The 18,487-nt window shown below is 32.8% G+C and overlaps 1 protein-coding gene across 1 annotated transcript in view; it reads right to left on the reverse strand.

The window, feature by feature from the left end:
* Positions 1–2,389: 2,389 nt before the first annotated feature.
* LOC127878767 (uncharacterized) overlaps positions 2,390–18,487 on the reverse strand; it is an 83,462-nt gene continuing 67,364 nt past the window's right edge. Inside the window, exons 6-7 of the mRNA XM_052425294.1 lie at positions 3,301–3,587; positions 2,390–2,459 (exon numbers count right to left, since the gene is read on the reverse strand). Coding sequence (XP_052281254.1) covers positions 2,390–2,459; positions 3,301–3,587 — 357 coding nt within the window. The remainder of the gene's footprint in view (positions 2,460–3,300; positions 3,588–18,487) is intronic.

Raw genomic sequence — 18,487 nt, forward strand, 5'->3', positions numbered from 1 at the left:
AACTGGAGATTTTCGCTGAAACTCATACGAAAGAGCCTGACGTCTCGGTGTCTGAACAGACAGACGACAAGGATAAGGACATGTCATGTCAGACTGTAATCGATGGAAACTACCTTCGTGCCATGGACAGTGAAATTAATGCTCTTAGACAGGAAAATGAAACATTAAGGAAAAACTGTGAGAAAAATGACCGCATGTTTTCACCAAAAGACTTTGAAGACAACGATGAGAAAGTTAAGAACCTGACTGGACTTGCCACATTTGCTTTACTTATGATACTGTTTAATTACCTTGAGCCATTCTTGCAAAACATGGATGTTTTGGACAAATTTAGATGTCTAGTTCTCACACTCATGCGGTTAAGACTGAATTTATCAGTGCTTTTCTTGTCGTACGATTTTGACATTTCGAAGGCTTCTGTCTCTAGGATTTATTCAAGTGTTATTGATGTGATGTATTTACGGATGATTTGTTCGTTGGCCAGACCGCGAGTCATTACAGTTGACAATGCCAATGCAGTTTCGAAAAAACTTTTGCCATATATTGTTTTGAAGTAAACATAGAGCGACCATCTAATCTGAAAGCGCGTGCAGAAACCTGGTCCTCATATAAACATCATAACACAATCAAATTTCTTATAGGTATCACACCACAAGGAACAGTTTCTTTCATATCTAAAGCTTGGGGCGGAAGAGTTAGCGATAAAAATATTTCAGAGCACAGCGGCTTTCTTGATAAGTTATTACCTGGTGATCGTATATTAGCCGACAGAGGGTTCGATATACGAGACAGTGTAGGAATAATGTGTGCCCAAGTGAATATCCCTGCTTTCACAAAGTGGAGAGACCAGCTTTCTCCGGTTGATTTGGAAACAACGAGAAAATTGGCTAATGTACGTATACATGTGGAACGTGTTATTGGGACTGTAAGACAAAAATACACATTTTTGAACGGAACAATTCCTATCAGTTTTATTTATTCCGGACAAGTGGGTGTAGTAACAGTGATCGACAAAATAGCTCATGCCTGTTGTTCTCTAGTTAACATGAATGACTCAGTTGTTTGTTTTGAGTGAAATGCTTCGCATTGATTGTTTATATGGACTGGTTCTCATTTTGAATAGCAAGAGTAATCAATATTACACTATGAAAGGAACATAAATATTTATTGAATGCATATATACATACACGTATTGAGAATTATCAAAATAAAAACCATTAGAAGAGCAACAAAGATTTGAATATTAAGAGGTTTTACAGTATCAATTTTTCATAAATAAATACTGTAGAAACAAAGAAAGATAAATGTGTGGCAAATATTCAACCCAAATCATGTAAGTAAACATTATTGCAATTAATTCAGGAAACTTGTACTGTACATTGTACAATATCCGATATGAAGATTCAAACATGTTTTAGAATATTGCTCTAATGTTTGATTGTACTAACTAATTATTTGAGTCATGTTCTGAGAAAACTAGGTATAGTGCATATGCGTAGTGTCGCCCCAGATTAGCCTGTGCAGTCTGCACTGGTTTATAAGGGTTGACACTGTCTTCCTAAATTGGATGTTTGCTAAGAAGAGACTTCATTTTAACGGCAACTGTCATAAGTTAGAAAAGTGCCTTCGCGAATAAGCCTGTGCAGAGTGAACAGTCTGATCTGAGACGACACTTTAAGTACATGCATAAAGCCCAGTTTTCTCAGAACGCGTCTCATTAGATCATCAGTGATATATACAATATATGTACATTTTATTAATCTTGGAAGCTTACAATATATACAAAACATTTACAAAATATACAATGATATACAGGTAATGAGCAAAACAGATATGGTTTTAATAAAGTACATCAAGTTAAACCCGACTTATTGAATGTGTTTTAATTTCACTCATAGTTATTGAATTTTTTTTAATCGACATCTGAACAGTAATATTATATATACAAAATATTAATATACAAAACAACATTTACAAATATTTACACATGAACTTTTCTTACAAAATCACTTAAAGTTTTAATGCCATACTCCTCCTACAGTAGGTTACAACTTTTTAAACAATCCGCTTCTTTTTGAATGCCGGTAATATGCGACAGTCAGGGCAGTACCATTTGCCCTTTGGTGGTTTCTCTATTTTAACACACCTGTAGTGAAACCATTCAATTATACATTCAGTGTTATCACACGCTATCATCTCACCGTGTTCAACCTGACTACAAAGACAGTATAAAGTTTCATCACTCACATTGGTGGGGTAACAATTTAGACTGTCATTCACAACTTTCTTGTTAATATCAACTGACTTTAAGACAGATCCTGGTAATGTCGTGTAGAACTTCCCTACTAATTCTGGCAGTATTGCCGATTTAAAGAATTTCTCCGCTCCTTCACAAATAGTCTGCCACAAACCCTCGTCGAACATCACTGCTTCTATGTGACAGTTTCTCTCCGTCCACACTACAAAAAAGCACCTTTCTATGCGAGTCACACCCAGCTGCGTCTGGATCTGGTAATAGTACTGATGATTTTTGTCTAACTGAAGTTGTCCGTCTGTCTCTTTTAAGAAATCACATGTCTCACTATTGCGTTCCTCACTGCGTAGACTGTATGGGCATTTGATTTCAATGCACGCAGACCCACAACAATCACACGTAAATACGCCGTCTGGCGATGCCCTAATAAATGGGTTTGTTTGACTAATCACAAGACCACTGTCCGTTATCATGCTGTTGTCGTGAACCGGTCCTATTTCATTCATAAACACATCTCGTGCCATTTTCTCATTGTCGCGCCCCCATTTTGTCGCCAAAGAGGTAAAGCCATTTGAGTCCGGGTAGCATATCGATTTCACCAGTCTTTGCGAAGGGTCAGATTTATTGGTCTTTACAACAGCTTTTGCGTTTGACGCTGTAACCCGTCCTGCCCTTAAACGATGCCACATAACTGAACTTGCCTGTTTTTGGTCTGTTCTCCTCCATTTTCGGCAGGTTGGGTAGAACACTTAATTTCAATGTTGGCACAAGCATGTAAAACATCCTTATAAAACGCTCCAATCAATTTTTCATTTCTAAGTTCAGTCAAAACTGTAGGGAAATCATCAGTGTCCGACTTTGGCACAAACTTCTGGGTAAAGGGGGAAATAAGTGATAATATGGCCGGTTTAGAGTTTAATTTGCTCAATTGTTCGGCAAAAGGCATAAAGTCTTCTGCTGTCGCTTCAGGCACATTTCTTGACTTTTGAGTGAGGTCTCTGATATAGTAGGTGTTGAGGCACACATTCTATTTTTTTTTATCTAACTGCTTCTTTGCTGTTTTTGCTGACACAAAGTCAATGTCCCTCACCTCCTGATATGACACAGACTTGCAATCTGATGGCAAAAGCCAGTAAGCCTTAGACTCGGTCACAGTTTTCGCGTCACGTTCTTTAACTGTAGCTTCAATGGCGAATAGAAGTGACGCCACATGTGTACATGCCTTGCCCAGTCCAGCCATGCAGTTGCAGTGGCAAGAAACACTGTTCCCGTCGTTAGTGGCGATAATCCAGGGTCTTAATGGCTTCTCCCGCATTCTCTGTAAGAGGAGAACCTGGAATTTACAAACACATTCATGTACATATTATAATATAGCGATATAGTTAATTAGGAAGCTATGTACAATGCCGTGATATTATGCACGTTTGGAGAGAATGTGCATGCGCAATCATGTAACCAAGAAGGATGTTAGACCATTCAGGGCATAAACGTGTCAGAATTAATTTTTGTGTGTAAAGTTTAAAGGGGTGATGGTCGTTTCGTCCCACTACCAGTTCGAGCCACTGATATTTGTGTAGGGAGGGATTGGTCGTTTCGTCCCACTGATAAGATATAGCCAGGATGGTGTGAATAATAGCCAGGATGGTGTGAATAATACCGTATAGGTGTGAATCATAATGGGGTGTATATTGATGTAGCAAATTAAAATAGTGTTAACATTTCTAATCATATTTTCTTGTTTATTTTACCGGTTTCGTGTAGTTTCAGTTATTTACAATAATCCGTGTATATGTACTTATGATATTTTTTTTTGCCAAAAGCATGTTTTGCCGATTATGTGTTTATTATTATTATAATATGTTTGCATAGTGCATTATGTTCAATAAATTAATAACATAAAACGCTGTCGTTGTTATTTTATGCACCATGTGCATAACATGTATGTTCAATAAATTTAAAACAGATAAAATATTTCAGGCAACATGTAAAACGTTATTTTAATAATAATATAAGAAAGTGGTAGACAAAAGCTGATGTCCTTTTCAATAAAAAATATGACATATCCTGACATCTTACACAGTTTTGCAAGCGAATAACTCCGATACTTGTTCATTTAAATCACAAAATTCATTTCCGGCTAGTTATTTTTGTATAGCTTGAGAGCGATTTTTAAATAAAGATGTAAACCACTTTAGTTTTAGACTAAACTAGATACATAATTTTAATTTTAAAAAAAATCTCTACCCGAAATCTTACAGAGTTTCGATAACAAAGATTTACGGAACAATTTTAGAATCACAAACTTCATTTCGGCTATAGATTTGTATATTACCTTCAAAATGACACTTACAAGGGAAATATTAATAGCGAAATGGTAACTGTTTAGACAAACAAAGAGATGTATTATTCAATGAAAGAAGTCGTCCTAAGTCTATATTCTTACAACGTTTCTTAATGAATATCTCCGGAAAGTATAGAAAGTACGACATTTAATAAGAAATAATATAGGCTTAAACAAAGGCAGATATCAATTTAATTGTCTACATCGACCTTAAATCTATTTAATTAATATCAAAGATCTATCAAAAATATGTTCTGAAGGGATGTTTCAAATCTTTATATAGACCGTTCCATAATCGATAAATTGACCGCCGCCATATTGTCAGTCACGTGACTGTCCGCCATTACACTGCTGCTAACTGGTGCGAGTCTGCGATTCCAAAAGCCAAAGACGTAGAGAATACCCGCTTTACCGTTGTCGGATAAATAAATTACTTAATGAATTAATGTGAGGCGATTATCACATTTTTGTTGTTTAAATGATTGTTTGAAGTTGAGATTGATTGTTACAAATAAAATTTTAAAATGCTTTCGTGTATTTGTTTTTTTTATATATCTGTAATCAAGTGGTAATCATCGGCGAAAATTTGCCGGTTCAGTCGCTCATACTATGTCTTTGATTAGACTTGTTACTTTTAACGTTTCACAAACAATTCACGCATGTATTGTTGTGTTGATGTTAATAGCCGCAACATCAAGCAATTTATATTTTAATTAATACTTATTAAAGATTCTCGCGCAATTAATTACCGCTAATTGTTTGTAATTGGTCTCATTTGGTAAAAATCTACATTCCAAAATCATAACATATTATATTAAGTACGGTATGATATTTTTGATACGCCTTCCATTATTTTTCTTGTTCTAACTGATATCAAAGATAAAAAATTGTGGTTTGGATTTATATTTAATTTTTTTTAGATGAAATTTTGTCACGTTAAAAAACGAGCTTTCATGAGAGAGTGATATTGATCTTGACGACCTTTTATGTGATTGTTCGGAAGATGAAGAGAATGTGGTCTATGTGATATATTTATATTTTCATCTGTGAATCATTTAACAGCTATAAAGCTAAAAAATACTAAAAAATGTATTTTATAGGTCTTTGAAGTAACGCAAAACATATGGATAACGACACCAAATGTTTAGTCAATTAATCCACACAAAAAAACTCCGAAAAAAAACACCTAAATAATATTTCAAAAATATATTATTAAGCGCCAAACGAACTTATTAATACATTTATTTGCAACTTTAAAAACGCGGCATAAGCATCAAATTAAAGATTATCTGAAGACTGAAAGGCCAACAATTTGACACAACAAAGAGCTCAATGCATAAGCCGTAATATTTTTGCAGAAAAGCTTCAATAAATTACAATAGTAATACATCTAATTATAAAAAATATAATTATGAATGGCATGAGTACGTTAGTGTGATAAACACGTGAGTAATAGAAAGTGTAAGGGGTGCATTGAAAATAAACGTACTACAAAGCCCTATTAAAAGCGAAGTGCATGGCAGTATTTACATGTAATTTTAATTTGATGGGTTTTGTACAGAGAATGACGCTATTGAGGAATATTAACATACAACTGAAAAACACAACTTTACATGATGCAATTTGAACTGTGTATTCATGTATATTGAAAACTCGTTACTAGTGAGTATGAGTGGCAAATATCTAACATTTTAACACACATATATCTATATTAATATTTTTTTTAAACATTATTTACCTCCGTTCGTGTCAAATGTAATTTCTTGTTTTTATGATGTCGTTCGTGCATTGCCGTAACATTAAATCTTCATACGAAATGACGTATTTTTAATTAACCGATACCCGCTAAATACGTTAAATGTTATGTTTTTAGGTAAATGTTATAATTATCAAATACTTTTTTTTCATAAATTAAACCAGGGATTTAAACGGGCTAGTACGGTGTACAATTTCTGATATTCTATATTGGACATAACTTTTAATTTGTACAATATGTAACATATCTAATGAACGCAACTGTTAAGTATGTCGGGGGTAAAATATTAAACCAAATGACTGCTTAATACTACCAGAAATAGAAGACATGGTGGCATCATCAATTGTGTTTAATGACCAGACTGTCATCTGCCACCCAGTGTGGTTTATGACACCCCGGGATGACGCCATGTTGTTAGTTAAGTCTGGATAATATCTGATCAAAACGAGATAATCGGATTATGCAGAACAAACAGGCAATTCAACACTGGAATGCAAAGGATTACGCGATTTTAAGATTGATGCATATAATCAAATGATAAATATTGCATTTAGTTTAATTAAATGGTTTTTTTTATGTTTCAACGTGTTTATTTTCCTATACAAATACCTAAAAAATGCACGTTTTTCAAACATTTTTCTGTTATAACACTAGCTTAACATCTCCTCTAGCAGAAAAACTTTATTTCATACAATTTGCATGACAAACAAAAAAGTTTTACAAAAAGAAAGAAATTCACCCGTTGAATAATCGGTGCTCTCTTATATATGTTACCGGTTGTTTGGCAGTAGTGTAATGGCGGACGCGGAGAGTATTCAGGGGAGATAATTGGGTAATTACTAAATTATGGAACGGTCTATATTGATAGATCTTTGTTAATATCTCCGGCACTATTTACGCTAAAATCACAACGTTACTTCACACTTTAGATATTTCTATACCTTTATAATTATGCTTGAATAATTTTATTCCATAAAGAAATAATTAAATTTTATACAAAGGCATTACTGAAATGTATGCTTAAAAGTGCCAACTCGGCCTTAAACATTACGTGTTGTCACTGAATATTGTCACAGTTCGAGCCACTGATATTTGTGTAGGGAGGGATTGGTCGTTTCGTCCCACTGATAAGATAATGCTCCCACTTAAGGGATCAATACAGAGACCTCCCAGTGACTAAGCCAGTTAGCAGACACCCCATCCATTATACCACAGCCAACGAACCAGCTTTAAATTCCTATGGCTAGAAAACTAAAAAAATATAAGATGCTAGATCTTTAAGCTAAGAACATGTAACTCGTTTTAAGATTGATTTTTTTGGATGCGTTACTTAATTATTGCAACAATTATACTATTTTGAACACAATAATGTCCATATATTTATTAAAAATACATGGTTATCAAAAAAACTTCAAAAGCTTTTGCCCGTAAATTAGGTAGCACCTATAATCATATTATTTAAATTTATGAAAAATCGCATGCAGAATACATTTAACCTGAATAAATAATCTTGAAATTAAACAATGTTGTTTTACATGGCACAGAGGTGACCATCAAAGGTGCAAAAGCTTCCCGTTTTCATTCAAACCTAAACGGTATTATTCACACCTACCCGGCTATATATTATCAGTGGGACGAAACGCTACCCCTTTTCAACAGTAATATCAGTGGCTCGAACTGGTAGTGGGACGAAACGACCATAACTTGTTTAAAGGCAGTCATCGATCAACACTTTTCCAGGCAGACTAATGTGGCACTTCAGCAAATGCTTAAATCGCCAACAAAGAGTCATTATTGACATGAAAGAAAATTAATTTGAAAAATGTAGAAATTAAGAATGTAAGTTCAAAACAATAAATACCTTTGCCATTACAATCACATGCTGTCCATGTACAATCCCGACTTTATCACGGACCCATCCGCACACAAACTGGTTGTAAGCCTCTAAAGACTTGTAAGCTTTTAAATCATCCATGGTGTATGGACTTGGTTTGAGTAATTAATAATTCACTATGTCTGGATACGTGATTCTCGGCAACACATTAACATCTTGTGTCCAACTCAATTTTTCTTCGTACGGATCAAGTCCACCGACAATCGATAATTTCCCTTCATATCGCTGTGTTTCATCATTAGTCAGTCCATCTCATCTTTGTATGAAATCGATTTCTGCAAATTTTCTTTCGATTTTGCCATCATTTACATGTTTTAACGCAACATATAACCCTCTATATTTGTTATTTGTTTATCGACAACAAAAGAACGCTTTAAAAATTTTAAGACTGCCTCCAATATGGCGGACGTGACGGTATCAGGGTAAAAATCTCCCTTTTCTGAAATCCCTCTAGTAAGATTTCAAATTAATTGACATTGATAATCCTGTTTTCATGTCAATAAATAACATTGAACTTAAAATGTACCTGCTGGTAGTGGTCCGTGTTGTATTAAATATAAAGTTAACATAACGAATCGGGTGTTGAATTAGTTATAAATAACGATTAGGGAAATACGGAGCTTTAACATCGTAAAATGTCAACATATTTTAATTCGGGATATGGCCTGGAAAACACGATGTGAGACTCGGATAAGCGCATATTCGGATAGAATACTATTGATTTAAAATACCAAAATGATAATCTCCAATCCCTTGTGGATAAATAATATACCCTCAACATATTTTGAATTGACCATGCCCAATACAACTGAGGATTCCAAAGCTATGCGGATGAAAACGGCAAGGTATTCTAAAAATACTACTGTAATGTTTTTAAATATATCCATATATATAATAAATAATAAACTGTTGTTTTGTTAGCATTAATAGTATTATATAACATTGATATGCAATTTTACTTTGTTTAATAGATTACTTTTATGACAGCTGTTAAGTAATAAAATTCGAATTTGGACACAAGTGGACAGTATCAAACCATCGACTAGATATTGTCGAAATTAATATTCTGACAGAGTTTCATCAACATTGACTCATAATTAAGGCCTCTTGAGGCTCGATTTATAATAAGTTTATTCAAGATTTGACCTATTAATCATAAGTTCTTGTCGTGATTTACCCACTTTCAAAGCCATTTCAACATTCTGAAAAATGAGTTATTAATTTGGCTTCTATCTTGGAAATAAAGAATCTGCTGATATTTAACATGGTGACCTATGTTTAGACACACGCAAAACAGATTCAAACTCGGCTTTCATATTTTTATCAACACATTTTATTTTAAGATTATTAACAAATACATATGCACTATACACATTAAAACAATAATCAAATTTAACTAGAGATGAAAAACTGTATGTAACACATCCCAATTCAATGACATCAAAAGCATAATTATAGATTAGTAATGTGTATCTACCTTTAATATAGAGATGTAAGTAAGGCTTTAAAAAATATTGAAGGTAATGCATATTGTTTTGCTACATAAATGGGGTTTTTAAACTAAAATATTATATAAAGTAATTGTATGTACATTTTCTTGTTCATTATATGCGTGTACTCTTACGGGTTAAATATGACTAGTGGTCATATAAATTAGTTCCAAAAAACAGTATGTCTTTGTAGGAGATAAAATAACTTAACAGTACAAGAACAGAGATGCTCAATATAAACAGACCTTTAACGTGCACATACATAGTGTAAAATGGAATGAATGCGCCACTATTTAAATTACAGAATGTATTAAATAATTGAATCAAGTAAACACTTCGAGTATAACACAATTGCATGTAATTTTTTTAGGGTAAACTTTTCAAAATATAAAAAAAAACAAAAAAACAATCATTTTCCAAACAAAAAGGAGTAAGTAAAAATTGTGATAAGAGATAAAAATGGCACAGAGAAACAATTGCAAGTGTATATAATTATATTGTATGACACATTGGTCCTATCTTTAATTCAGGCTATGATTCATCGAGCTTGTAAAAAGATAATTGCCCACAATTAAAAGCTTCATTTAAGATAAAAAATACAAATTATTGTCCAGATTTTTTTCGATTTTATTTGTTTTATTTTCTGCATTGAAGCCAGAACTGTTCTGGTACCTTCGATTAAAATTGTTAAGCACAAACAGTTGGGGCTATACATTATCCCCTTGTTTGAAAATCACATTGTTGTAAACCAACGTCACCCACTGAAACACCTAGACGACACATGCAGCATATTCTAAAGCCTGAATAATGTCTAAAACAAATAATATAAACATCCCAAACTAAACAAATCCAAATTATTAATACACAATTTACTGTCATTAGATAATTGCTATTTGAATGAAGGCCTTGTTTTTTTTTGTTATGCCTATTTGTTTTCCGTCACGTCGCTTAGTTATGTAAGTTTAATGTAAATATTTAATTTAACATTGTGATTTTGGTTATATGAATATAGTATCTTCATTCTTGTTCTTCTCGATGGAATGATGAACTTTGTTAGAGCTTGTTGTAGAAGTACATGGCGCAAGTAAAATCAAACGTGTCAATATGTTTGAAAATGTAAGGCTTAAGTAGAACAGTGGAACGCTTTCAAACTATTAAATTTCGATGAAAATACAATACAAACATCTTCATTTGTATAGTGTTATTCCATGTTTAAGTTTGCCGCTCTCGAACAACAAGAGTTACCAGACAATTTGGAGATATCATTGGCGATTTACCAAACAAAGTAGTTCTATTGAATCATTTTTGTCAAATATTTTAATTCTTCAACTACATTCATTCACAAATTGACAACATTGTGAAAACATGTTTAATGAATAGCAGAGCAGTAAATTTACATATTATGAATTATTTTTTTCGCGGAAGAGTACATGTATGTATAATAAAAATGGTGTATTATGCTACGAGTAGTATAAAAACAATCATTTCAGCGCCATTTTGTTAGGTGCCATTAGGTGCTCTGAGGTGCTCTGAGGTGCGGGTCAAGTCGATAGTGTTGCAGCCATTTTGTTAGGAGCGGGTCAAGTTGAGGTCAAGTCGATAGTTCAAATGTAAGGTGGTTTTCACCTGGTGCCTGTTATGCATATATTCGCTTAGGGATATGGTAATAAATTGCTGTTTATTGTTGTCGGTGTAATGAGCGTGTAATTCACCTGCGAGATATGCGTGACTTTTGGGTATTAGAAGCGATTTCATATGATTGGAGCGTAATCGATTGTAGCGCTTTTTTTATGCAAACCCGATATAATTTGAATGCATTTGAAAAGCGAGCGGTATGGAACCACAGGCGCATAGAACATTTAACATGATTTGGCGCTTTTTTTATGCAAACCCGTTATAATTAATTCTGAATGTATTTGAAAAGCGAGCGGTATTAAACCACAGGCGCGCAAAAGTTGTACATGATTTGGTATAATTCCTTACAATGTTCATTAACAGTCAAAGTAAAGCGGTTTGATTATACCATCATTAGCGAAATCCAGAAATTATATTCATCTGTATTGTGTTACTATCAGCTCAAATATTATTAACTCAATCTGTCGTTCTATACATCTGACACATCGTTCATTAATTACCTGTGAAAACTTGTAAACAGTTAGCAACGCGTTCAGCTATTCGCGCAGCTCGATAATCATAGCGTAATGAGTGTCAGATTAGGTAGGCATTACCTTCTTGCATAATCTCTTAACGGTTTGTTACATTCTTCATTTGAGCAAATCAATTAGTTTTTAAATGATCAAGCGAAAATTAAAGATTCCGTATGTGTTGTTTTTTTTCTTTAAAGAGATAAGTAAATACAAAATAAAAAAACACCAATAAAAATAACCATAACCAATTTTAATAATTTATGATAATAATAAAAAAAATTTAACGCATATAAATCGACATTTGAAGATTAATCAGTAGGTATTTGTATTAACTATAATTCTTCACCCCAAAATAAGATATTGTGTAAATATAAAAACAACCTGGAGATGATGACCTTAGGTAAAATGTTGTATTAGCACATAATACATTATTCGTTTAATAACTATGCATCAATCAAGTAACCCCTAAGAATCAATACTCCGAACACGACAAGGGTAATATGACATTTTATCCCTCCATTTTGCATCAATTCCGAGGATGGGTCAGAGGTTTTTTTTTTCAAACAAAATGTTATAATATGTTTGCACATTTTACTTTATGTAATCGACTACTATTAGTATTCAATCGTTTCGCATCTGTAATACTTTATTAATTTCAAATGATGAAAACTTATAACGAACAGCTATTTTGCTTTGAATATGCCAGTCGTTTATAGTGCGAATATATGATTTTAAAATTGTTAACTATGTGAATTAACACGTCCATTGAAATAATTTGCAACACATTTCGACCAGATGTATTTGTTACGGCAATTAATTGATCAAGCCAAGAACTACAGATTTATATCAAAATGTAGCCCTTAGCGGTGTGAAATATAAATGTGCCATATAAAGATACAATCCAGGACATTGTTTGTAGATTGTATCTTATATTTTTATGACGAAACACTTTTCGTTTCATAGCGATGTGATATGATGATAATTATGGTATGTGAGAGGAAAGGAAAATTATCAAGTCTTTTCGGTGAATATAATACCTATTGTTTTGATTTATACCTTCCAAATAACTAGTCAGTTTATTGATAGAAAATCAACAAAGGCGTGAAATTGTAGCGCTTTTGTCGCGTGAACCCGATATCTTTCCAAATGTATTTGAAAAGCGAGAAACTTATTCAGTATAGTTTTTTACAATGTTTGTTAACAGTGTTGACTAAGATAAAATCAGTTTTAAAATTGAATTGTTTGAGTCACTATACGCACGTTATAAATATTATACGTAAACATAAACACAATAAAAAATGTTGTTGTGAGCACTAAAACTTATCACAAGAAAGAAGGTATCTGTTATTAAAGGTAGCGAGAAAATAACAATGTATGCAAATATCCAACGCTTTATGTGTATTTGGAAATGCCTGAATGAAAAATGTTTAATCGACAAGTTTTAATTAAAATATTCCAAAAATTATTTAAACTCATTTAAGCAAAATGATTGTTTAAAAATAATTTTACATATGAAAATAATTGTAAGAATTTGAAAGAAAAAAGTTGAAAGGAAAATATTTTTAAGGTGAATGTTTTTGAAAATAAGTTTCAGAAATTTATTTACGAGTGAATTTTTATAGAAAAGCAATGTTTAAGGGAAATGTTTTTGAAATTAAGTTAAAGAAATAATTTTGGAATGAAAAGTTAATCAAACTATTTTTGAAAATTAGATTAAGAAATAAATTTAAAATGAAAACACTATGAAAAATATCGTTGATATAAGAAATAAATTTAAAATGAAAACACTTTGCAAAATATTTTTGATATAAGAACATATTTTTAAGGTGAATGTTTTTGAAAATAAGTTTAAGAAAATTATTTACGAGTGAATTTTTTAGAAAAGCAATGTTTAAGGAAAATGTTTTTGAAAATAAGTTAAAGAAATAATTTTGGAATAAAAGTTAATCAAACTATTTTTGAAAATTAGATTGAGAAATAAATTTAAAATGAAAACACTATGCGAAATATCTTTGATATAAGAAATAAATTTAAAATGAAACACTATGAAAAATATCTTTGATATAAGAACAGAACATATTTTTAAGGTGAATGTTTTTGAAAATAAGTTTCAGAAATTTATTTACGAGTGAATTTTTTAGAAAATCAATGTTTAAGGAAAATGTTTTTGAAAATAAGTTAAAGAAATAATTTTGGAATGAAAAGTTAATCAAACTATTTTTGAAAAATAGATTAAGAAATAAATTAAAAATGAAAACACAATGCAACATATCTTTGATATAAGAAAATGATTTGAAAAGTTATGCACATTTTTTTTTAAATATAAGAAACTGTTTTTGAATTAGTTTTAGAAATAATTTTAAAATAAAAGTTAAAAACAGCAGTGTTGTACAGATGTAAACAAATCACATTACTGTTTGATTACCAATTTCAATAATTTTTCTTAAACATGTAAACCAATCAACAAACTTTAATCATTACTGTCCGTATTGTTTACACGGGTTTACATATGAACGACTATTACAAGAACATATTTTATATTGTCAAGTACATGGTGAACAAAAAATTGAATAAACCAACGAAAGAAGATTGTTTCTTAGAATTTAAAGATTTTGAAAAGTCATTACGTGTACCTCCCGTCATTGATTGCAGACTTTGAAACTTTAAACAACCCGTAGACACAACATCACAGTTAGGTTCTACTATTCAAACACAACTCTTAGAACCCTTGTTCATTTGGTTATAAAGTGGTATCAACCGATCCCAACTTTTCAAAAGACACTGTCTTGTAAAGAGGTGTTGATGCACCTTAAAAGCTAATTGAATGTCTAATGAGAGAAGCTCAAACAATAGAAGAACAATTAAACAATATAAAACCATTAAATTTGACCTCGAGCGAAGGAAAACACGTTTCGATTGGCTAAACATTGCTCTCTATGCAAAAATGTTTTAAATCATCAGATAAAAAAGCTAGACATCACGATCATACAAGGCAAATTTATCTGAGCTTCACACATTAATTGTAACTTGCACTGCAAACAGGCAAATTTCATACCAGTTATTTTCCACGGTCTTAAAAAATTTGATAGTCATTTGCTTTGTCAAAGCATAGCTCGTTCAAAGAGCATAAACTTCGATGCATTCCACAAACTATGGAAAAATATGTGAGTTTTTCTATAGGAAACAAAGATTCATCGACTATTTTGGTTTTTGGCTGTATCATTGTCATTTTGAAATGTATTAGTGTAAACAATTCGAAGAGAACGTTAATGTCATTTTTTTGAACATTCCTCGTTCTTGTCAACTTATTAGTTTATTATTGTTGATTAAATATAAACATGTATCTTTATGAAGCAGTCGGGTTCATCAATGTCGTAGGTCATAATAGAGCAAAGGTTGAGCGTACAAAAGTTGAAGTTGCGATAATGTTTCTGTAATAAATATATATTTTAACACTAAGCTAAACTCAGTCACATTTCTTTATGTCCACGTGCTGTATTTACTAGAGTTGCGACACCTTAAGTGTTTCGCGGGATGGAATGAGTGATTACGAAAATTTTGGGTAAGAAAAATGTGGGTACGAAAATTTTGGTTACGAAAAATATGCCAAAAATAATTTGGGTACGAAAAAAAAATGGGCTTGGGATCTTGAATGATCACCAAACTGGCATTATTTTGGAAATGCTGAAATAGCCCGGGGTCTTACGTTCATGTCTTTTACAGACACATCCGTTATCTGATCCCTTTTATAGAATCGAAAGCGTTCCACTATCACTTATGGTCTAGGGTTGAAGTATTTCTGCAACAGTTCACATAGTACTTTATAGGTCTTTGTACCTGGTTTGTTTGGGGAAGTCAAATCTCTCAAAATCTGGTAGTTCTTCCACCGACTAATGACAGAAGAGCTAGCACACTCTTTTCGTTGGCTATCTCATTAGCAGTATATATTTCCCCAACAATTTACTGTAACAGTTCCTCGACTCCGTACTGTCATCGAAATTATCAATTTTTCCAATGAATGTCGCCATTTTTCAGTGAATGTTTCTACCAAGACATCGATTGATGACAAACAAATCAAATTTTAAACTTGAAAATGCCGAATTGACGTTCAAAACTGTGAGCCGACACTCGCCTATCACAAATCCTCGTCGCCAATGTTAATTTAAGGGTTCGCAAGACGATTAAACTATAAGTTTATGGCTGGAATTGCCAAGACAAAAACGCAACACTATATTTCCGGTGTAACCACCCAGGCTAACAAACACACTTATGCACTAGCACCGAATCCCCGATGCCGGACAAAACATCAAGCTAAGTTGTGTAAGAACTAAATGGGTTTACAAACTTTCTCGCGTGTTAGGCCTATTGGTATATACAATTCAACGCGTTGGACAAATTCAAGAACACAATTGACACTTACCTAGTTTTCTGTCACACCTATTTGAACAACTGTACACTGCACAAAGCGCGGGCCTCAGTATTGATGATATTTAAAACAATAATTCCGTCGTTGATTATTTAAATAGATATACACGTGAACGAAGTTTGTAGTATTACTAGTTATCAACTAAATGATTGAAACATAAAAAATAATAATCTGGCAAATGCTGCGTGCAAACCAACATTGTAACGTCACCAGAAGATGTGTTAACGTCACGAACAGCGCTACTTCCGGCCAAGCGCGTTTTTATAGCGATTCCGCAATAAAAAATACCACTTTTTCGGGATTAAATCAAAAACTGGATTTTTCACAAATATGACTAATACGCCATCGTGTAGATTGCGTTCTGGTCCATATACATGTCAATCTTCAGCAAAAGTGTTGGCCAGCTTTCAAGCGCCTCAAATCGCGGCTATACCCTGGAGCTTAACGAATTGATGACGTCAATATAGCACTCATTCCATATTTCAGTGCATTTGATGATGGTAACCTAAGTTCTCGCAAAGATTTTAATATACTAGACTAGTAGAGTTGCGACACCTTAAGGGTTTCGCGGGATGGAATGAGTGGACAGACCAATCAAATTGAAAATCGATTACTAGAGTTGCGACACCTTAAGGTTTTCGCGGGATGGAATGAGTGGGGAGATGAAATAAAATGAAAACCTATTTATTTCAGTGCATTTGATGATGGTAACCAAAGTTCTCGCAAAGATTTTAATATACATATCACATGATATTAACCATAAAACTCGCAGACATTTTTATTGTTTCGAAGCCGTTCGATTAGCTGCCTTAAAAAGTAGAACTTCATTTCCCATGACTATACTATTAAAAGCGTGAAAAGAGCAAACAACTGCAGTTTGTCGGACATCCCATCTTAAACACTATCGATTAGCATTAAGCCTTTTTCTGTGTCTACAAAATTCTGTGTATTTTATTGAAACATCATTATAGCTTTGCATAAGATAGTGTTGAATTCATTTTGCAATGCAATCAGCGCTTTGATTTTATATTATATAAATATTACATGGCTGACAGGGTGACAGTAAATTGTCAACTTGAGGAAATACTGTAACCGAGGCGAAGCCATTAGGTAAGCGTGACGTTTATACTAAATTAAGTTTTTTTATAACTCTTGTTAAAGCTGAAATTGAGTCACCAAACTTCGCTATAAAACGGTGTCGGTTGCAATAGATATTTCAATGTGCTACGTTTAAATATTATAATGTTTGATTATTTTGTTTATTTGTTACGCACTTTATGTTGCTCACGGCAAGCCTCGCCGTGTAAACCTTTCTTCAACTCGTCGGACAATTCAAGTACACATGATACTTACATTGTATTTTATTTTTTTCTGTGTATTGATGATGGTAACCAAAGATATTGCAGAGATTTTAATATACATGAAACTATTTCAATTAATGCTTTTTTGAGAAGTCCGTCCCCGCTTGCCGTTTGTTATTGTTAATATCATACTATTTTTCTCCTCTACATAAAAAATTCTCAAACCGGCTTCCGTACTTTTATTTTGCATGCAACTGATTGCGCAATTTATGACGTATGTCGTGTGACGTAATTTATTTGTCAAAACAATCAATTTTAAGTTTAATTCTCTGGATGTTTTTAACAGTCATTTATTTGCTAAAGCATCGAACGAATGCAAAAACGTATTACGGATTGTGTGTTTATCATACTGTGATACATAATTGTAATTGTTATAAATATTGGATTATCGTCGTCATTAAGGTAAGCGTGTCGTTTATACTAAATTGAATTGCTGCTCACGTTTATTTATTGACTCAATAATTAAACCCTAAATTAATGATGTATTTGTCTCATTATAATGTAGATTAAAGATATTATCGGATAAATAGAATACCATGTTAATACCAGTGTGTACGTACATTTATCCGACACGTCGGAAAGCCTCGCCGTGTAAATCTTTCTTCAACTTGTCGCACACAATAACACATAGATTTATGTCATGTATATCTAAACAACCACACTCTGCACAAAAGAAATGCGAGTGTACTTCATATTGATATTCAAACACAATAATTACGGGTGTTTATCGATTTACAACCCTTACTGTTTATTGAATTAATAACGCGTACCTTAGTTTCTTTGTTTCGTAACAGATGGAAGCTAGCCTAAGCGCTTTC

Source organism: Dreissena polymorpha, chromosome 4 (assembly GCF_020536995.1).
Source record: "Dreissena polymorpha isolate Duluth1 chromosome 4, UMN_Dpol_1.0, whole genome shotgun sequence".
Lineage (NCBI taxonomy): Eukaryota > Metazoa > Mollusca > Bivalvia > Myida > Dreissenidae > Dreissena > Dreissena polymorpha.